At 45.1% G+C, this 23,404-nt stretch overlaps 1 protein-coding gene across 1 annotated transcript; it reads left to right on the top strand.

The window, feature by feature from the left end:
* Positions 1–1,410: 1,410 nt before the first annotated feature.
* Positions 1,411–22,039, top strand: LOC148010406 (vacuolar protein sorting-associated protein 55 homolog). The gene is made up of 4 exons (XM_087671499.1): positions 1,411–1,752; positions 21,228–21,267; positions 21,354–21,438; positions 21,534–22,039. The coding sequence occupies exons 1-4, from the start codon at positions 1,621–1,623 to the stop codon at positions 21,718–21,720; spliced, it is 444 nt and encodes a 147-aa protein (XP_087527625.1). The 5' UTR covers positions 1,411–1,620; the 3' UTR covers positions 21,721–22,039.
* Positions 22,040–23,404: the final 1,365 nt, after the last annotated feature.

Here is a 23,404-nt window from a genome sequence, read left to right as displayed (position 1 = left end):
AGTATTTTTGTTTATAAGAGTTTTTATCTTTATTACAAGAGTTTTTTTATACTTCATCCATAGTTGAACCACATTCTTCTTCAGTGCATGATTCTTTGGATGATCTATAATTATATGAAACTTTGACATGAAAGCTACATAGTAGCATGGTTATCCATGGATGCAACAATACATTTAAGATGAGACGTATTCAATTTTCTCATGGTTTATGCTTCTTTTAGATAAAATTAGAGAATATTTCTACGGAGATTCTATTCATGAGATATATATAACATACTCGCATATAATTATTTTTAAGGTTATCATAATTTAATATAGTCCTAGAACGCTTGATGAATACTTTGTTCATCTTCTCTACAATCCCCTTTAGCTTAAAGGGTATAGTCATGAGTGCACCACATTGCATTTGAGATGAAATCCCCCCTCCATCTAATCATGAAACTTTGATGTATAGATTATGTTCATTAGACTATGTCATTACGTCAAATTCTTGAAACTTGGAGAATGCTATTTTTTTGGTTGATGGGGTAAATCCATACATTCTTCTTATGTCATTCACAAAACCTATGAAGTATTGCATCCTCTTAATGATATCATTTGGGTTTTTCCTCGTATGATTTTGTGGATAATTTCTAGTCTTTTCTTTGCCCTATATGTACTCTTCTTGAACCTTTCCTTTGTTGCCTCCTAAAGTTGTATGAGGAACATGTTCACATTGCCCATTGGCTGCCTTCATTGAACAACCTTTAAAGTAGCTTCTCCCTCTTCAAATGCATGCCGCTTTTGTTGTAGACCTATGCCAATCTTCTATACCATAACATCATTGAGATAGAGACGGCCTCAATGGATTAATTTTCATGATGAGATACAAATGCATATTGACTAAACTTCCAATTTTTCCTCCTTGTGCAACTAGCTTACATTTCTTCTTTAACTATCACACGAGACATTGATGCCATTTAGTTGAGGTCTGAAAGCAGTGCAATGTTTGAACTTATGCACCTGATATACAAATCACTAAGCTACGATCCCATGGGCTTCAGTCCACTATTCACACGAAAAACATTTTTGGTAATAGATACAAAAATCTTTAACTCAAAATTTTGGAGAGATTTTTAAATCAAATTACATATATTTGTTAGTTTTATAACTGAAACTTTTACAAAATCAAAAATTTAAAACCTTCATCTTTAAATTTTGAAGGCAGTTTAAAAAAATTTGCAAATTTATTTTACGTTAAACTCTCTGCTTTTCGTGAACAATGCATGGCCGACCCTTCTTTGATGATGCCATCCATGCAAAAAGAACCATGGTAAGGTTACTTTATTGTCTTCTGACACATGGCAGCTTGTGATTCCTTCCTTATAAACAGCACACACTGCACGCTTTTGAATGTTATTTACGGGCCCAAAAAAAAAAAAACATACGACAAAACTGGCTGGTTGCTTTTGTTGCCCCGATTGCTTGCCATCGATCGTATACATCTCCATAGCCATTCGGCATACATTCGTCAGGAAGCTTGCATATTCGGGAAGAAGGAAGAAGAAAGGGGAAACGACTCGCAATTTGATCCGGCTTTTATGAGATGATTGGTGCCGGAGCAGGTTGATCTGCCTCCTAATGGGCTCGATTTGCTGCTGCGTGGACGATTACCTGGAGGACTGCCCTCCTTATGTTAGAGGCTGTTTTGGGTCCTGCCAACTCGCTGGATTAGCCCTTCTGCTAGCAGCTTCCGTCGTTTTGCAAATACTGGTTAGTCCTTTGGTTACGAAGAAATAGTTTCTCGAATTCACAGAAGGCACAAATATTTCTAACACAGAGAGAGAGAGAGAGAGAGAGAGAGAGAGAGAGAGAGATGATTTATTGACATCAGAAGAGGCCAGGATGACTTACAAGTCCTTGAGTCACAACCATATGTAGAGTAATACAACTGTCTGGAAGAGAAAGAGTAAGTAAAAGCTAGAAATTAAAATCTCCGACTAAAAGCTAAGAGAAAACTCTAATTGATACTACCATAGGTGATGAACGTATTGGGATGTCCAGCGGTTAGGGGACAAAACATGACATGGGTATTTGTGATACCGAAACATGGTAGTAATTTACAAAGGGGCATAGCGTCTGCATAGCCTCAATCCGATCCCATGCGGAGAAGAATTTGGGGGGAGCTGGCTTTAGCTTGAGCAACGATCTCCTATATCCTTGTTTGTGCATGTGGCCCTTCTTAATACTCCTCCAAGTCCGCTTTGAAGTTGTCTGTGAAGAAATTTGTCAGTTGCTTCTGTATAGGCCCTTGATGTACTAGTTTTCTACTCTTGAGGAGAGTTTCCCTTAGGCTATCGTATCTCAAGGAGCAAGAGACCTAGATATTGTTGATTTCCATAATCTATGATTCCCGATAATAGTCTAGACATGTCTCTGAAGAGAATGAAAGCACCCTTGGATTATAAAAGGCCAAATATAACAATAGATGTAGCACTCCTTTGTCACTGGCTCTAGCTAATAGGTTTGGCATAGCAGTCCTTAGAAGGTATGGATCTATAATCGAAGGTGGAAGCACGAACTGCTGGCTACTCCTGTTGTGGCAAGAATGATCATTCCACCGTAGATTGTTATCGTTAACCTTCGTTTCCTACCCCACTCGAGTATATGCATCTACCTCTCGACACTCCTTGTGCCACCTTGCCATTCTGGCCAATAGAGATTGTTCTCATTGACTATTAGAGTTTTATGCTCAAGGCAATAAGACAATATGACACGCACTAAGCCGTTGTGAGAAAAAGGAGGCTTAAAGACAGTGCGAGGCGATAAGCTTTCCTAGAGACCACCACAATGTGCTACGAAGGTGTTTCCCACTTGCTTTCGGCTCTGGTGGCTTCTATAGCCCATGGCTTTACAGTTCACTAAACCAAGAGATAGAGACTGTTGATGGATACCTACCTTTTTCGGTAGTCTGCTTTGTTGAGAGACAGAGGCTATTTGACTCCTTGGGCTCTACAGTCCCGTCCACTGAGAGACATAGGCTTTTGCTACTTGTGGCTCCATAGAAACTGCATGTTTCCACTCCTCCCCTGTATGGTTCTACAAACACGAAATCTAATGAAGGTATCAAGGAGATTATTTGTGATAGCTCTACCTCCCATCCCTCTTGTACTTAATTTTGAGAGGCCACCTTTGGGAGTTGTTTGGCCTCAATTCCCTTACAACCTCAGATACCTTTTGTAGCACCAGGGTGGCCCCTTTCTTCGTCATCAAACACTTTGGAGGCCATGGTCCATGAGTTTTCAATTCCCTATCTTTGTCAAAAGGGGATTTAGGGGGAATTTAGAGGGGGATTCTATTTCTCCGTCTTTAGAGAGGCGTTTTCTTTCTCCAATTTGAGAGGGGATCACTACTCATCATGCAATCCTTCACACAACTTGGTGAAAAGCCTTTTCATTCTTCATCTTCCCTTGGATGGGGTTGTAAAGAAATGCTCGACTATAGAATACAAACACAATCGTAGGAAAAATGCATAGACTAATAAAGAAACACAGTTAGGGTTTGGGTTAACCTAAAGACAATGAGTAGAGAAGATGAAAGAAATTTGAATAATAAATACAATGCTCAATGCAGCAAATACACTATGCTAGGTGAAATGTTGACCCTCAAAATCTCCGTCTCTAGGACCAGACATAGAGTATGAGTAGAAGAGTGTATAGTACTTTGATGGATCTTAAAATGCAACAGGCAATCTCTCAAGATGTCTGGCAGTAGCAAATGTAGCTTTGTGATGACCGGATCAGTGATAAATGGGTAAGAAGAGGCTAGAATAGCAGAACACAGCAAAGGTTGATGATGTGGCAGCTGGTGATGATGCAAAACAATCAAATATAGGAAATTTGATGATATAGCCCCTTTGAAGTCGCAGTAGATGTAGATGCCCCCTCGGAGGGCAAAGAAAGCTCATCCCCCTTTGAGGTAGATAGGGAATCCAAAAACTCATGAATCATGGACTCCAAAATGTCTGAGGATGAAGGAAGTGCCGCCGGTCGTGCCGAAGAAGGTATTTACGGTGGTGAAGAACTCCTAGAGGTGCCTCTCGAACTTGAGTAGTATCTCTCGAAGGAGCGGACTAATGAGGAGACGGTATCAAACAATCACTGTTTCTCGATAGAGCGGACTGTAGAACTGTGGGCCATGGTAGCCATTGTACCTGAAAATAGTTAGGAGAAGATTGCCGCTGGCATTGCGATGATCTCCAGGAGGTCGTAGCGCCAATCGATCATCCATGTGCTCGAAAGGACTTAGTGCGCATCGGATGTGTCTTATTGCCTTGAGTATAGTACTTTGATAGCCGGTGTAGAACGATCTGTGGCACAGAAAGGAGATGTGGCACAAGGAGTGCCTGGTGGAAGACGCATACACTCCTGGGGGGTGGGGAGCAAAGGTCGAAGTCGGCAAGCATTGGTGGTGTGTCTGGTGATACCATAGTACAAGCACCTAGTAGTCTGGTCATCTGTTGGTAAAGAAGCCATGGGTACCAATGTGCCTTGCTAAAGAAGGAAGAGGTTAGCCATGAACCATGAACTGCAATATCTATCTTAAGGGCTAGGAGGGCAGTGGAAGGGCTGGAAGTGAGTTGCCAATGGGAGGAGGATGCTACCAGGAGTAAGAGGTTGCAACCAATAGAAAAACGCAGGTGAGGAGAGAGAAATACTAAAAACGCAGGTGAGGAGAGAGAAAGACTAAAACATAGGTTACAGGAGAGAGAAAATAGCAAATGCAGGCAATGGAGAGAGAAAATCTGCTATGACAGGCTAAGGAGAGAAAATTTGCTTTGTGACAGGTTGAGGAGAGAGAAAAACAACAGTGACAGCAAGGAGGAGAGAGAAAATCTGCTGTGACAATAGTCAAGAGAGAAAAACAGCAGTTGCAGAGAACAACCGCCAGTAGTAGGGAGGAGCTGTGAGCAGTCTGGTTGAGCCGCCAACAGTAGGGAGGTGGCGGTGGTAGCAACAGCCTTGAGTGCAGGCTGGAAAACAACAAACCCAGGAGGAAGCAATTGCCAGTTAGGATGTTGATGTAACGGAAGAAGAAGAGAAGTGGATGCCGAACCCACCATCGATCTTTGCCTTCATTGGAGTGGAGGATCTTTGCCTCTATTTGAGCAGATCCAGCTCTGATACCATGCCAAAAGATGACGTACCAGCGAGACAGTAGGGTTTGCGGGGAGGAACACGAAGTGAACTCGGTAAACATGGAGAAGAGAAGAGGAGAGATGAAACTCTGATGAATGGAATGATGAAGTTCTGAATCATGGAGTGAATGTGATACAAGGGAACAAGGGTGCTGTAACACAAGAAAGATGATGAAGATAGCCACGAACCACGAACCACAATGTCCTCCTGAAGGGATGTGAGGGCAGTGGAGAGGTTGGAGAGGAGAGTTGATGGACTAAATGAATCAGCTGTAAGGAATGAATGAGAGAGTGGCCTATAAATAGGCACAGTTAGTCTAGGATGGCGCCCCTTTTTGGGGCTACAAACCCTAAACGCAAACCCTAAACACAAAACATAGAAACGCAAAAACGCAAACCGCGGGTGAAGGGTTTTTCAACATGTCCTAGCTTCATGCTTTTAAGTTGGGATCTGCATTTCATTCTTTGTCGCATTCGGATTGAATTTATATATGTCAAATGACTTTTTTTGCCATCAATGCTGAATATGTGGTTGGAAAGGCTGCATGTGCTTTTTGATAATTTTCTAGTGGTGTTGGAATTGTTGCGTTAGCCAATTGGTGCCTCTTGCCTTTACATCTAATCAGTATTTCTTGTTCCATAATCAATTGTTGGAGTGTGTGGAACAATTGGTTGGTTCATTTGGTCATCGAGTGCTTTTTGATTGCATGTAGGTGTCAAAAGTGGATGCAACAATGGAAGCATAACCTGATGCTATAATAAATTGTTGAACACAAGGACATAACAGAAAAATACAAAAGAACACTGCAAAGAAGAGAACTTAGAAGAATGCTTGGGAAATGGAATCCATATACCAAACACGAGAATGATGCGTACAAAAGTGAGTCAATGGCTCATAGGCATTGTCATAGGAAGATAAAATAAAGAAAAGAAGAGGAGAGAGAGAGTACAACCAATCCATAGCACAGACTACACAAAACAGAATTCACATGTAGTGTATACCAACTGATTGCAAAAACACAATGCTGAAATCACAAAAATCTGCAGAGAAACAACCAGAAGATGTTGCCTAGAACTGTTCCAATCAGTAAAGACTGAAAACACAGGTAGGCTGATCAGTCACCAAAAGTAGTTCAGGAGCTGCCTGGGGCAACACAAGGACAACAGACTGAAAACACAGGTGAAGAAGGATAAAACGCTGGCTGGTGATGCAATAAATGTAGTAAACATAGATGAGGCAGGGCTGGAAACAACACGATTGTTAGCAGTAGAGATCATGTGAGCAGCACCAACAGTTCAAAGATTTGTAATCAGCAGAAAACAGTAGAAGGTGCATAGAACCTGAAATCTAATACCATGTCAGAAGTGGATGCAGCAATGGAAGCATAAACAGATGCTGCAATAAATTGCTGAACACAAGGATAGAAGAAAAAAACATAGAAGAACCCTGCAAAGAAGAGAAATAAAAAAAATGCTTGGGAAATGGAATCCATATACCAAACATGAGAATGACACATACAACAATGAGTCACTGGCTCGTAGGCATTGTCATTGGTTTCCTCTCCCCACAAAACTTGTAGGTGATGGTGTGATTGAATGAGGAGGGAGCGTGGTTCAAATAGGAGAAAACAATGCCAAAATAGCAGCAGGTCAGCCAGCATTTAATTTTGGTTGTCTAGCATAAACTGCCCAAATAAGCATCATAAATGCCACAATAAAATACCTAAAATGCCTAGCCAATGCCCGATAGACTCACATATGAATTGTCTAGATTGCTAATAGTAGGCATGGGCTATCTTTTGTAACAATGCTCATAAGCTATCCTAGAATATGGGGTGCACCATGTAGGGCTGAATTGCAGCATTAACAATCTCTATTAGTTAATTCTTTAAATTTGCAGCAAGTTGGGATTCTTCTAAAGACTTTGAACATTTGCTCTTTTGGGTTGACCTATAGGTTTGTAACTTTACAAGACCAACAATATGGAAAATACAAAGTGTTGCCAGAGTGGATGCACTAAAAGGCAACAACTATCAACCGCATGATTTCTTTCCAGGACTATATTCAAACATGCTAGAAAAATACTTACATGGTTGCAGACCCCTTAAGAGAGAATGCTATTGAGGGTTTTGAATAAGTGTGTAGACTATTATAGGTCTCTTTTAGGCTCTCTATAAATTCCTTAACATATTTTCTTGCTTCTTGTCGATATATTCTAGATTTGATAAGGTTCAAGTGACGCCAAAATGGGCTGCTACTTTGGATGCTTATATTATTGAGGATGAGGTGAAATACTGATGCAGAAATTGCTTATGAAATCTCATTGTAAATTTTGTAAATCTCAAGACAAACAAATGAGAACACAAGACAATGAATGGAGTCTGCAAGATGGAAGCATATGGCAATAATCACAATCCATAAAAAAATTCAACTAAAATAATCATATATAATACTCACAAAATGGAGAAGAATGCTGTGAGGGGCGCTCGAAACAGTTGTGGGAAAGAAAGAGAAGTTCAAGGAATCAAATGAGTAGGCACCCATCCTCAAAGGGTCTCAATAATGAGGGAATGCCACAAAATGGAGAAGAATGCTGTGAGGGGCGCCCAGAATAGTTGTGGGAAAGAAAGAGAAGTGCAAGGAATCAAATGAGTAGGCACCCATCCTCAAAGGGTCTCAATAATGAGGGAATGCTACCACAAGTGAGAAAGCTGCTTGGGATCATCGGTCAAAGAGATGGATGAGGAGGCCCATAATGTCAAAAGATGACATATCAGCGAGATAGTAGGGTTTGCAGGGAGGAACACGGAGTGAACTCGGCAAACATGGAGAAGAGAAGAGAAGAGAGAAAAAAAACTCTAATGAATGGAATGATGAAGTTCTGAATCATGGAGTGTATGTGATACAAGGGAACAAGGGTGCCGTAGCACAAGGAAGATGATGAAGACAGCCACGAACCACGAATTGCAATGTCCTCTTGAAGGGGTGTGAGGGTAGTGGAGAGGCTAGAGAAAAGAGGCGACAGACTGAATGAATCAACCGTATAGAATGAGTGAGAGAGTGGCCTATAAATAGGCATAGTTAGTCTAGGATGGCGCCCCTTTTTGGGGCTGCAAACCCTAAACGCAAAACGCAAAAATGTAAAAATGCAAACTACGGATGAAGGGTTTCTCAACACCCCCTCTCAGGCCCAAAAAGGAGAACAAGAGAAGAGTGAGGTGGAGATGCAATGCTACATGGTGAAGAATGCTCATACAGCAGGTGCCACTTGGACAGTGTCCCTCGTGGGGAAATTGTTCACTTGCCCAATCGCCCTAGTACAAAGATGATGAAAACATGCAATGCATAGGAGGAATGTCAGACTTTGTGTGGTGCCAAGAATCATAAGGATATGCCCGCACTCGATCTCGGGAGGTGGCTTCATGCTGACTAAGTAACCAAGGCAAGAAGAGAAGAGGAGGAAGAAGATGTAGAGGATACCTAAGATCCAAGATTTCCAGCGGAAAGGGAACCTACAGTAAAGAATAGTAGACAGAGTGAACTGGAGAACCCGAAACTCAACCTTGGGAGAGAAGCCACTAGCTCCGTGCATCCATGCTGGAAGAAATACGAAGGCCTCGTCACCAAGTCGCGGCTGAACCTTTGAGGTCCCGATCTAGGTGGTACCTAAAGATCCTGGGTATCAGTAGAAGAGATGATTGGTCGAAGACAACCACCCTAAGAAAGTAGAGGATGGGTGAAGAACTTCATGTGGAGTAGGTTTCCCCTTTGATGTGGGAGCTGAAGGGGCCCCCGCTGAAGTTGAAGAAGAAGTAGATGTCCCCTCTGAGGGCAAAGAAATAACATCCCCCTCTGAAGTAGATAGGAATCCAAAAACTCATGGATCACGGACTCCGAAATGTTTGATGACGAAGGAAGTGCCGCCAGTCGTGCTGAAGAAGGTATCTAGGGTGCCGAAGAGCTCCCAGAGGTAGCCTCTCGAACCTGAGTAGTCGAGGGTGGGGAAGGGTAGGGCTCAGAATGAGCAAGAGGTGGGCAACAGTCGCTGTCTCTCAGTGGAGCGGACTGGGTAGCCGAAGAAGAGGAAGGAGTCGAGCAGCCACTGTCTCTCGAAGGAGCGGACTAAGGAGACGGCATCAAATAATCACTCTCTCGATGCGGATTGCAGATCCGTAGGTCGTGGAAGCCACTGTACTTGAAAATAAGTGGGAGAAGACTGCCGCTAGGATTGTGACGATCTCCGGGAGGTCGTAGCGCCAATTGATCCTCCATGTGCTAGAAAGGACTTAGTGCGCATCGGATGTGTCTTATTGCCTTGAGCATAGTACTTTGATAGCCGATGTAGAACGATCTCTGTGGCCCAGAAAGGAGAGGTGGCACAAGGAGTGCCTAGTGGAAGATGCATATACTCCGGGGGGGTGGGTGTTAACCCCAACACGAAGAAAGCAAAAAGAAGTGGAAAAGACATAGGGCAAAGGCGGAAAAAAGGTAGCCCAACTAAAGAAAGAAAAGGAGAAAAGGCCAAAAGCGCAAGGGCAACCTTAAAAGTCCAAGGTAAAGGCAAATGGGGAAAGGCGCATTTTAAAATAAAAAGGCGCACCCTGAAATCTTATAAAAGAGCGCCGGGCTCTCACCCGTGCAATTTGTAAATGTAGACGGGCGGTGGAAAGGAAGCTAGGAAGATAGAATGACAATGGGAAAAAGGGCCTAGACTATGGCCGGCCATGTAAAAAGGGAAAAAGGGGATAACCGCCCAAAAGGGATTTAGGGTTTTGTATATAAAGTTGAAAAGTGAATGAGAAGCTCATTCTTGTGTGTGGCCAAAAGTAGCTCTCTTCTTCTTCTTCTTCTTCTTGTTCTTGCTTGCTTGAGCTTGTGCTTGAGAGAGGGAGTGTGAGAGTGTGAGGGAGTGAGTCTGTGAGGGTGAGGGACCGAGGAGGAGAAGCTCTCCATCGTCTCCTCTCTTCTTCTCTTCTCTTCTCTTGTCTTGTCTTGCTCGCGGCAATGGAGCTTGGAGCGTGGAGCTTGAGGATGGAGCTTGCTTGAAGCTTGCACTTGGATCGTGGAGCTACCGGAGTGCGCGGGAGAGGAGGTAACTCGAACGGCATCAAGGTAAGCTCACTACACCCGTAGATATGGATGGCGCGTCGGCTATGTGAGAGGTGGCCATTAATGCTCGGCTTGGAACGCTTGAATCAATAAGCGGTCCGTGGGTCTTGGCGGTTGAGTGAAAGCTCCCACATTTTGGTTCCGTTGCCGGGACCTACGGATTCAAGCCTTGAGCGCTTGCGCGCTTCGAATCGAGCATCAAAGTAAGGGTTTTCCTGAACTGGTGCTTGAGATAGGTAGGAAGGGAGGGGGTTGAAGATGGTATTTGATCTCCTTGGCAAGTACGTTTTTTGCTTTCTGCGATTTATGTTGTGGAATGGAGTAGTATAGGTATTTATTTTGTGATTTGGATGCATATAGGGTAGGAAAAAAACAAAGAAAAAGAAGAAAAAAGAAACAAACAGTAGGGTCCTCTGTTGCTGTATAACAGGCTAAAACAGGGAAATAGGGGCACAGATCCTTGGAGTGCCATTCGATTCGAGCACCATAGTTATTTCAGGCATGTCTGGCACTTGCTGGTAGTGTTTTGTACCTACCTGGAAGGCGTTGGCCGATTCACTATAGTAGACGTCAGTCTAGAGGCATCGCGTGCAACTCGCAGGCCGTCGGCCGCGTCGTCAAACCAGGCTATCCGAGTCCCAGAATCGGACCAGGCTGTCCGAGTCCCAGAATTGGACCAGTTCAGAATCGGACCAGTTCCAGAATCGGACAGGTCCGATCGGACGTGCCACGTGGCACTCGGACCAACTCGTCCGATTTTGAGAATCGGACACTCGGACCAACCCGTCCGACTTGGACACTCGGACACTCGGACCAGTCCATAATTGGACCACTTAGAATCGGACCAGGCCGTCCGAGTCCCAGAATCGGACCAGCTCAGATTCGGACCACCCTGTCCGATCTGATTCCCAGAATCGGACCACTTGAAAATCGGACCACTTTTCGATCCGACTCCTAGAATCGGACGTGAGTAAAATCGGACCCGCCCAAAATCGGACGTCCGATTCTAATAATTGGACTCCTGAAAATCAGACATCTGAGAATCGGACAAAAAAACTGTCAAAATCGGACACGTGCCTAGAACACAAATTCTGATCATCTAAACCCCGAGATTGACCTCTAAGGCTACGTAGAGCTGAAGGCACATCACAGATCCATAACCGGGCTAAAATTTAGAGCATGTAGTTCAAAATTTGACTATAACCGGTCCTCCAAATTGCATATGGCGTCTACCGTAACGGCCCTGCGGGCCGGGGGGGACTGCCTCCCCCGGACCCCCGTAGAGGAGGCTCTGCTCCCTCCGCACTTCCCCCGAGTAGGTTGGAGAGAGAACGCGCGCCGCGACAGGCCTTCCAAATTGGACCCTAGTGAAGTAATGGCTCTATACCAGCATGGAGTCTCACTTGCAATAGAGCAACCAAAAGCCCATACCTGAACAGAGAGAAACAGAGACCCTAGAACATCAATGGGCCAATCTAGCCATCAAGGGCAAAAAGGCCACACCACAAGAACACATGTACATTGTGTTCAACCCGTGTCTAGTCAAAGCAAAATGCAACTTCAGCAAGCTACAAATGCGAAGATGACTAGACATGACACTCTTGACGAGAGATGTACCTTGAATAGCGCTGCACTGACGATCCAAGACAGCAGTGGAGAATCCACATCTGGTCGTGCAGTCGAGAATTCAAGGGCATCTGTCAGAAGGCTTAAATTTACAAGCCAGGATCCGGAAGATGAAGATATAGTACCACCTGCTTATCTTAGGGTCAAACTCACCGCGAAAAGAGAGCATACTATCGATGCTCTGATTGATGAAGGAGCAGATTTTAACATCTTGACCTATGAATCATGGACCCTACTAGACCAACCAGAGCTCACACCGACTAGTGCAACTCTTAGCCCTTATGGGGGACACCCACAAGCACTCATAGGGAAGTGCAAAATCCTTGCGACAATTGAAACGGAAAGCTTGCCTATCCTATTTCATGTTCCTCCAAAAAGTGCTAGCTGCAGGAAAGAAACCCTCCTAGGAAGACCCTTCAAAAGGGCGACCAAATGTGAGGCGGACTATGTAGCATAGAGGATACACTTGACACTACCGGGTGTGAGGATAGTCACCACCTTTAGTAAGGGTGACCTCATTGAACCTCAAGGGAAAGGCAAGGGAGGTGATGACATAACAGTCAAGCCTACAAACGAGGGCAAGGACTTGTTGGAAGAGTTGATACAAGCACAGGTCGAACAACAAGAACCAGTGAGTGAAGCTAGGCTTGAAACAAAAAGGTCAAGAGACAATGCCAAGGACGGGCTTTGGACTTACAAATATCGTAGAAGACCCCAAAAGAAGCCCAAGCCTTATAGACGGAGGCATCGATGGAGAGCCAGCACAACGCCACGATGGATATCCAAGGCGTTGCTCCGGGCTCAAGGGTATTATGCAGGCAACCGATGGATTTGGGTGCCAAAACCCCTTGCTAAACCTCCTTGGTCGACTGAAGGCCAGAGTGCATCAAAAGCTACGAAGCACAGGAGGAGATCTAAGAGAAACCCTAGGTCTCGAGGTAAGAAACCAGACATGAGTGTTCGAAAGAAAGAGCCTCAACCTAGCATGCTTAATAAGAAGATGTCATATGTAACCATTGAGTGTGCACAAAAGCCATTAGCGCCCAATGAGCCTTTGATTTCCCAAGGGGAGAACAAACATCATAGGCACAACATTGCTCATGGCAAGGCTACTCGCTCAACAAAGCAAATGGCACAATCGTCTAAAAGCCTCGAGCAAATCATTCAGCCAGTGCCTAGTCCACCTAAGAGTCCTAGATCTCCTACATCCTCTTTTTCCAAAAGGACACAGGAAGCACAACAGCGGTTGTCAAGGGAAACGGCTCAATTCCAATCTCTATCTCCATCTAAGTTTCCAAATGTCCAAGAGGTGGGACATGACGCCATCTGTAGCTCTCGACTCAAGGATATGCATGAGTAACCTAATGTGACTAAATCAACTCATGCTTGATCTACACAGATGAGTGCTCAAAGGCCAACAAAAGACATGACCACTTCTGATCGCCCTAGGGACTTGACACCGCAATCCACCAAGGGTAGCCAGCCCACTAAACTAGCTGCTACTACTTCCAATCAGGGATCACAGCAGTCACAGCCCTCAGCCGTGACAATACCCTATGTGGAACGTGTCCTTAGAAGTTCACCTGTGGAGGAGGTGTCGCAACCAAATCCCTCGGCAACTCTAGCACTTTCAAAGTGCCTAAAGCCTAGGACGGAGGAGTTAAACGCAAGGGAGTTGGTTGAAAAGCTAGACTCTCCGAAAAGAGCGGCAGTTGTGCCCTCACAACCGGGCAAGGCTATTCAGCAAACCACGGCTATGTCCCATAAGGACACACTAGAGAAGGAAAATGCTGAGGCCCAACCAAGCACATCAACGGTCAATATAGCCCAGGGTCCTGAGTTGTTGAGAGAGGCACCTTCATTGACCAAGAAAAAGAGGAGAAAGCAAAGAAAACAGCAACAGTTGCAGGTGGTTGTGGACCCCAAGAACATTGAGTCGAAGAGCGCCGAAGAGCCAATGAATAAAGCCTCAAGTCCATCCACCAATGAACTCATTGATGCCTCTCCGAATAGCGGTGAAACCCTAGACACATTCGTGTGTTCTGAGAAACCAAAGCAACCGTTGCCATCAACAGTTGCTTGCAACACTCTATCCACTGACAATAGAACTCACATTGATCAATTAAGAGTGGATACAACGCTGTCACAACAGGGTGACAAATCTATACCAGTCACATCCGAGAAGAACCATGACGAAATAACAACAAAACCTCAGGAGAAACGTGAGAACCCCAAGAGCACAAGGAATTCTAGCGTTGACCAATCTTGCTCATCTAGGCCTGAGCCCCCAGCCATGCTGAAGCCTAAGGAAACTCTTAGAACTTTGCATGAGATAGCAACCGAGCAAGCCCTCGTTGAACATAGAAGTGTCACAGAATGCTTAACTGAGTTGGAGGCTAAGCTCAAAGTGGTCGCACGAGTCTACGTCCTTGCGGACATGGGCACAATCCCCAAAGAGCAGCTCGGAGATTACTTGACCTTTCCTCTAACATGGAAAGAACAAGAACATCTTGACAGGCACTACGATAGGTTCCTGTATGAATGCATGCGACTCATCCCTGACGAGGAGGTTGACGAACTGCGCTTAACCGTCACGTTCAATGAAATGCTCTGCCGACCGAATCTCGTAGACATAGAGCAACTAAAGCGACTGTCAGCAGGCCAGAGTCAATTTGAGCAGCGTTGGTGCGAAAACCGCGTTGTAATGGCCGAACTAGGGGCTCAGATCATGACAGTCTCTGAGGAGCGATTGGTCAAATGGCGATCCCAAAGGGACCCAACCTATGTGGCACCAACTTCCCTACGAGTGCTAACTGCTATTCGGGGTATGGACTTAGTTGGAACTAGCCAAGAGAACGCTCTGTTTGATAAGGTTCTCACTGAGGAGGAGTTACATATAGCGAGTAGACTCGGACAAGGTTCCATGCTACTCGATGTGGCAAAATATCTATCTGTATTGAGTAAGTTGCCACGAATACTAGATGCGTGTGCCACGCTCCAGTACAATCCTGAGTTCTACAATTGGTTTCTATCCTCGTGAGGTGACATGGATTCGTATGTGTATAGATGTATATATAAACAATGATTTTTGTATTACCCTGCATAGATACTATCAACACACACAAGCAATGATAGTCAAGCGCAGGGAGAAAAGTTGGGTTTGACAGGCTAAGCTAAGCTGTGTGACCATCCCCACCTCCAAGTGAAGGGCATGCAACCCACATTACCTCCATAGGAAGCCTTGACCAACAACTCTGATGGTGTAGGCAGGGTATAGTCCCTTTCTATACACCTTCTTCCCTTTCCGGTCTATCCTTCCGAGGAGTAGCCCTGCCTAAATCCATGACCGCCAGCCGAGGTAACTTGGCGTGAAAAAAGATCTGCTAATGGCAGGAGGCTAAATATACATCACGGGGGCCATCCCCCTACAACAAGCATTGCATGCCCTACCCCTCCCCTCCTCATCCTATGCGCTTGATAATCTGCTCTATAATCCTTTACATATGAATGGTCTTATCATGTAACAAATCCTAATCCTTGATTCGCATCTTACAGGTCCCCTTGCGAGGAAAGCATGGAGAACCAAGGGCAGCTAGCTTGCAAGGACGCTCTCCGCATCCGACGGAAACATGCAGCACACACCCCTCCGCCAGTGCACTATGTGCCCACTCTTAAAAGGTATGCCAAGAAACGCGGCCCCAAGCGACACCGCCCTGGACGAAGGCCGAAGAATCTGCGGGCCAGGGGAGCGGACGCTCAGGGAGGCACACAAAATGTGGCAACGCCAGTTGCACAGACCCCCAACGCATGCACGGGCATCAGGTGCTCAGAAGTGACAAAGCGGCCAGGGATAGGGCATAATTTAATGAATTATTTAAAGAAATTCTAGAGACAGTAGCGAGCCGGGATTACACTATTCATGTCCCGGCCGACATGTTCCTTGCTCACCCCCACGGGAGTCCCACACCAGCAGAGCCCCAATCACCCGGCCATCCAGACTCGCCCCGCCTCGTACAAATCGAGTAGTCCATAATGGATAAGGGGCTTATCAAATGATAACTGGCCAGGACTTTTTGTTTTAAATGGTTGAGTGTTCCTGACTTGTTAAGTGTTGACATGTTCCTGATTTGTATGAACTTATCATATCTGCGTTTAATATATGCTACGCCTTTAGCAAAAGAAAAAGCTAATCAAGCTCAGTGAGAAATATCTAGTCAACACCATAGAATTCAAATAAGTGATGTCTCCTTACATTGCACTGGTTTATTATAGTTGCGGCATACACAATGCATATGCTCTCATGAAGCGACAAGTGAATGCAGGATAATACAGGTCCCTGTGCGAAAATGCTCAATGCCAATCATCGCAACACCCACAACTCCACAGCGAGCCGCGGCAAAGCCACGCTGCCGAAAGCACCCTCGCCAATCGCCCACATTGCCACGTCCCCTTTCTGGGTCAGGCTCTATAGTTGGCTCACGGCAGTCGTTACCTCAATTGTACCCACATCGCATGTGTCGCAGGGAGGGTTGCAATATCTCAAGTGTATCTCCCCCTTTCGTCAACTGCTTCTCTAACAACGAGGCTAGGGCACCATCACCATTGTACTATTCATTTTCTGAGCCTTTGAAGCTTGACACTTTCCAACCCATTGAAAGGCTGATAGCCTCAACATATTGTAATGGTTGTACTCAGGCAAAAAAAAAAAAAAAAAAAAAGAGAGAGAAGAAAAAGAAAAGGAAAGAAAAAGAAAAGAATGGAAAAATAAAAAGCACCCACGATCACAGCACAGCACCTAGGGGTCCTCAAATTAGGTACGTCTGGTGACCTTGGTCGACTGGCTTCGTCCCTAGTCCCCTAGCCCCTTACACTCACCCACAATTGCTCAGGGCACATCAAGGGCAGGACATACCTGGGGAGCTTGTCTCGCCTAGGGTTAGACCTGTCACCCTGACCCACTTGCACAAATTTCTTTTGCACTCTGCCTTTGTACCATTGCAATCAGTGGTGATAAGCACCGCACGATTGGCCATGAAAAGCACACCATACTCATCAAGCAAGTCCAAAAGTTTCCAGCTACTAAAAGTGCGGTGTCCTTGTATTCCATTATGCTATATCGTGCCGTCGCAATGCAAAGGATGTCTCATATGCCTTCACGCGTACTCCTTCTTCACATGGACAACTTTGCTTCATCCACAAATTGTTATGAGAAACTAGCCCACGGTCTTCTAACTAAGTAATATCTAAGTATACACAGGCACTCACATAATATTTGCACCGAAGTATATACACAGTTTGGGTCCTCAAGTGCAGGACAATACTCTCAGCTTGCTTAGAGTTCGACCTATCTACCAAACTAATTGCACTATCTCTGGTGCACAATAGCGAAGACTAGCACTGCCCTTAGGGAGAGACCACATGTGAGGTTTTCCAATTGCAGGTATAAGGTGTTGTTCGCTCTTCATCAACACTCAACTTTGAATGCTGGTCCCTTACCATCCGACAAGCCCGCAAAGACTCGTCATGAGCAGAATCCCCAACAACCCAACACTTGTGCTGGCCATCAATGCAATCCCCAACATAGCATGGACCTACCACCAACTCTAACAACCTTCCACCAGCCCCCTGGGCTACCATCAGGCCCCTAGGACCTTCTGCCATACTACCACCAACACTCCTCCACAAAAACTACAGGCGTCCTTGTCACCCATGTCTTCGGTGCATGCTACAGTCTGCTACCTACGACGGTGAGTGCCATGGGACTGGCACTCGTTTAGGAGGGGGGTAATGTTAACCCCAACACGAAGAAAGCAAAAAGAAGTGGAAAAGACACAGGGCAAAGGCGGAAAAAAGGTAGCCCAACTAAAAAAAGAAAAGGAGAAAAGGCCAAAAGCGCAAGGGCAACCTTAAAAGTCCAAGGCAAAGGCAAAAGGGGAAAGGCACATTTTAAAATAAAAAGGCGCACCCTGAAATCTTGTAAAAGAGCGCCGGGCTCTCACCCGTGCAATTTGTAAATGTAGATGGGCGGTGGAAAGGAAGCTAGGAAGATAGAAGGACAATGGGAAAAAGGGCCTAGACTATGGCCGGCCATGTAAAAAGGGAAAAAGGGGATGACCGCCCAAAAGGGATTTAGGGTTTTGTATATAAAGTTGAAAAGTGAATGAGAAGCTCATTCTTGTGTGTGGCCAAAAGTAGCTCTCCTCTTCTTCTTCTTCTTCTTGTTCTTGCTTGCTTGAGCTTGTGCTTGAGAGAGGGAGTGTGAGAGTGTGAGGGAGTGAGTGTGTGAGGGTGAGGGACCGAGGAGGAGAAGCTTTCCATCGTCTCCTCTCTTCTTCTCTTCTCTTCTCTTCTTTTGTCTTGCTCGCGGCAATGGAGCTTGGAGCGTGGAGCTTGAGGATGGAGCTTGCTTGAAGCTTGCACTTGGATCGTGGAGCTACCGGAGTGCGCGGGAGAGGAGGTAACTCGAACGGCATCAAGGTAAGCTCACTACACCCGTAGATATGGATGGCGCGTCGGCTATGTGAGAGGTGGCCATTAGTGCTCGGCTTGGAACGCTTGAATCAATAAGCGGTCCGTGGGTCTTGGCGGTTGAGTGAAAGCTCCCACAATGGGGAGCAAAGGTCGAAGTAGGCAAGCATCGGTGGTGTGTCCGGTGATGCCACAGTAGGAGCACCCAGTAGTTTGGTCATCTGTTGGCAAAGAAGCCATAGATACCAGTGTGCCTTGCTAAAGAAGGAAGAGGTCAGCCACAAACCACAAGCCGTAATGTCTGCTGCTCAAGGCGTGGGAGGGTAGGGGAAGGGTTGGAAATGGGCTGAACCACTAGTGGTCAGGAAGAACCACCAGTAGTTAAGGTGCAGGCGCCAGTTGTGGGAAAAAAAACCGCCAGCTAAGAAACAACCGTGCTGGTTGTTCCGCCAGCTAACTGGCTGAGCCACCAGCAGCAGGCTGTGCAAATGCAAGGAGATAGGGAGGAACCGCCAGCTGTAAACACAGATCAGCAGAAGGAAGAACCGCTAGCTGGCTGGGCAAAACCGCCACTCTGCAGCCAGCGCCGCCAGTTGGCTGGGTGGAATTGCCAGTCTACAGCCAGTGCCGCCAGTAGTAGCAGCCGCCTGAAAAACGCAGGTAGATTAGGTATAGCCGCCGGCAGCAGGAGCTGAACCGCTGGGTCTGACAGGAAACGGCTGCCAGGATGCAGGGCGGAGCAAGCCAGCAGCAGAAGACAGCTGCCAAGAGCTGGGTGGAGCCGGCCAACGGCAGAAAAATAGTTGCTAGGAGCTGGGTAGAGAAGGTGGAGGTCAGCCAGCTGCAAACGCAAGCTGGGCTGAGCCTTGGGCTGGTTTGGCTGAGCTGCAGGCTGCAAACACCGTTTAGAACAGCTACAAAAAAAGTGTTGATGCAGCGGAAGAAGAAGAGAAGTGGATGCTGAACCTGCCACCGGTCTTTGCCTACACTGGAGTGGAGGATCTTTGTTGCTAGGTGAGCAGATCCAGCTCTGATACCATGTCAGAAGATGACGTACCAGCGAGATAGTAGGGTTTATGGGGAGGAACACGGAGTGAACTCGGCAAACATGGAGAAGAGAAGAGAAGAGAGAAAAAAAACTCTGATGAATGGAATGATGAAAATCATGGAGTGAATGTAATACAAGGGAACAAGGGTGCTGTAGCACAAGGAAGATGATGAAGACAGGCACAAATCACAAACCGCAATGTCCTCTTGAAGGGGTGTGAGGGTAGTGGAGAGGTTGGAGGGAAGAGGTGACGGACTGAATGAATCAACCATGTAGAATGAGTGAGAGAGTGGCCTATAAATAGGCACAGTCAGTCTAGGATGGCACCCCTTTTTTGGGCTGCAAACTCTAAACGTAAAACGTAGAAACACGAAAAACGCAAACTGCGGGTGAAGGGTTTCTCAACACATAATACCACCCATGAAGATGCAGAATGCTTACATGCATGGAAGGGTTTTCACTTAGAAGGTTGCCCAATTAGCTTTTTGACCAGCCAAAGCGTCCAAACTACAAAATACAGTGCAATGCAAGAGAAATGCAAATGGCATATGCTGTGCAATGGGTTTTCACAAGAACAGCACTCCCATTGGGTTTTCCATGGGTTCATATCTCTCTTTACTAGATTGCAAGGAGTAAAAATTCCAAGTACAAAAGGGAAGGGAGTCAATGCTGAAGACTGAAAAAAATACAGCCTGTATGCACAAGGAGGGGAGTGACCCCTTCTCATTGTGTTGATGGCAAAGGGGCAAGGCCAATGCTCTTGTTGAGGCGCTTGAATATTGGCTGGTTGACCTGCTTGGTGTTGAGATCAGCATGATGTTCTATCATTAGAAGAGTCGAATAGCATCAATTCAACCTAATCTTTGGAGAAGTGGTAGTGGACCCTAACATGCTTCATTTGATCGGAGAATATAGGACTGCCTGCAAGGGCAATGGCAGTCTGACTGTCAGTGTGGATCACAGAAATAGGAAAGTTTACCTCAGTTAGAAACCGGTTTTTGTAGTAGAGCATCACAGACTGCATGATGCTTGGCATCAGCAAAGGAAGAAAAAATAATCTATTGCTTCTTGCTGGTCCAGGAGAACCGACTTGAAGCAAGGGAAAACATGTAGGCACCATAAAAACGTCGAGAATCTAGGTCTCTAGCCCAGTCAGAATCGATGTAGCCCTACAGTGTTAGTCCATACCTAAATGGGGTAGGAATCATTTTAGCAGATGTAGAGGTCCATTTATTGGCTTCCTTGCAGTAGGTCAGAGGGTTGGCAACCAGAAGACAAAGACATGGGAGAAGGGTAGTAAATACAATGAGTCTCTACTACGAAGGCCAAGGGTAAATACAATGACAAAGAGAAGGGAAAGTTCATGAGTAGTGGGGGAGATGCATCCCAGAAGGCAGCTGCCTGTGAGCTTCAAGAAGAAAACAAGTATTTCACGTACAAGCAAATGGACCATATTGCCACAAGGAAAACTCAGCTTCGAAGCTAGGAGTCAAATCGTGGAGACAGCTTCATCCTCTTTTGTCAACATGGCATCCACCTTTTAGTTGTCACCCTCAATGCTTATGGATTCATCTTGCTTGGGCTGACAAGATCTTGTCCTCAAAGAATCTGAGCTCTTAACTGTCTACGAATATATGCCATGAAAAATGAAGACAAATTTGATTCTATATAAGCAGATCTGTCTGTTTGACTTAACCATTAGGTTTAGAATTCTCAAATGAACATTTCTTTCCAGAGTTTTTGCTTAAATACTCAAACTTTTGGGATAGTTAATAATGCATTGGGTTACATGGTTTGCAGGCATGTGTGCTGTATAATAACTGGTGGCCTATGCTAACAGGTAAGGAGCTGAACAGACATTAACATTCAAGTTCATTTCTGGAAAACCTACTGAATATTCTTCCTCTTGCATGATTTTTCTTGCAGTGATCATGTATATTCTGATTCCCATTCCTTTGATGTTCTTTGGAGGTGGTTCAATTGACATGTTGAGCTCGTCTGATTCTGGAGAGTATGTGATTTTCCACACTTGGTATTCTCTTACATGATGTATTTTGGATTTGCCAGGGGTTAAACTAATGTTGCTTTATTATTGAATTTGTACAGCTGGGCAGATTTAGCAAAGTTTCTTACTGGCTTTTCTGCCATTGGGAGCTTTGCCATTCCTTCAATTCTGTGCCATGCTCACCTCATTGGAGCTCCTGCTATGTGCATGGCTTTTGGGTCATTTGTGGTCCTTGTGGTGACTGTACTTCTTTTTGCTAGAATGCTTAAAGGGGATGATGACTGGTAAATGTATAGGAAGGCAAACTTTTATCTTATTTTCTGCCAGCATATGCCCTTTGAGCACAGAACAGGTGTTCTTCTATACATGACACCGTGAGTACTGAATGTATTTCACCAAGAGTTGATTATTTGAATTGCTCCCCATTTCTGGAGCAGTTCATTGTAGCCTTCATATACGGATTTTTATAGGATCTGATACATGGGGCTTATCAAGAGGATGACTGTTTATAAGTGAGGTTTTGAGAATCTGTTGAGTTAATATGCAACACTGCAATCAGCTCTACTGTGGAGACATTCTAATGATGGTTATGAATATATTCGAGGAAAAGGGATTTTGAAAATCGTGAACTCTTGTCTATCTATTGTCTGTATTTTTAAAATAATGCCGTTGGTCTTACATTAACCAAAATAGTAAGGTAATTAATTACACAGCATTGTAAAATGCACCAAGGCATACAACCTACATATTGGACTTTCCTTTCAAGAAAAGAAATTTTCTATTAGTAACACCTCGGAGAAGTTCCCCTGAGGTAAGTACATGAACTCTGTAGAGTGAGTCTAAGCCCATAGTGTGAACAGCCAATCTGGTGGGCTAAAGTGCCAGACCATCTTGAGGGGCGCAAATGAAAGAAATGCGGGAGTCCCAGGTCCACAGGAAGGCTTCGTTTCTCTTAACCATCTTCCTATAGAAGACCTTGAAGATGACTGCCTTCAAGCTCAAATTCCTGACAATTGCCAAACTTCATCCAGCAGAACCTTTTGTCCACCCATAAAATCCACTAGGTCCCTAAATGACTATATCAATTTCGGGACCAAGGCCCTAAGTAGGTTGATCAGCCTTCAAGCTTTCATCGTGAAGATGCCCTTTTATCTCCAAAAGACGCCGTTTTGAAGTCAAAGTCGTCACTAAAATTAGCTTCTCTCAGCCATTTCTCAACACAGTTGCAGACAGCAGGCCTGATCTACCCACGCCTCCACAAGCCTTCCACATTCTGTTAATCATGAGGGGAACTTCCTCTTATGATTCACCCAAGCTTGCAGGAAAATCTTGTTAGTTGGTCCACATACATCTATCTTATATCTGTTTCGCCATGGTGAGGTATTTAGCAGAGTGGCTATCCTGAATCACCACCACCGAAGGCCAATTCTCCTTTAGCCATTGAAAAACTTCAATAAGCTCTTGGAGGGAGCCAAAATTTTGGAATAATTCACTCCAAACTACGAAACACCTTGGTCCATAGTGTGAGAACCCCAAACATCAAACCATTTCTTGAGGCCCTTGGAGCTTCCTCCACAATAGGTGTATTGGGTGGGTCATATGCATAAGAAGAAACTCATATATTCAAGAGGAGAGATGGATCCCCTTTCACATCCTAGTCTCTTTGAGAGTTCCACCCCAAGACTTGATCAATGCTTGGGCCAATTTAGACTGCGAAAATTCTCACCAGAAATCTACCATTGCCAAGGACCCACAGCTACTCATTAAGTTACTTAGACAGTGAAAGACCAAGTCTGTTAGCCATCTCATTGAGGTGCTCAATACCAAGACCACCATCCTTCTTGTCAACTACCACCGTCTCCCATCCTATTAGGTGAAGCCTCTATCTTCCATTGAATGACAATAGGAAGTCCCTAAAATATTTCTCCACAATATGGCCAAGCTCTTCTACTGAAACTAAGCACTGTACTAA

The sequence above is a fragment of the Lygodium microphyllum genome, chromosome 29 (genome assembly GCF_053477565.2).
Source record: "Lygodium microphyllum isolate KBCC chromosome 29, Lygodium_microphyllum_v1.1.10, whole genome shotgun sequence".
NCBI lineage: Eukaryota > Viridiplantae > Streptophyta > Polypodiopsida > Schizaeales > Lygodiaceae > Lygodium > Lygodium microphyllum.
The sequence above is the reverse complement of the archived record's forward strand: the minus strand, read 5'-3'. Positions and strand labels throughout refer to the sequence as shown.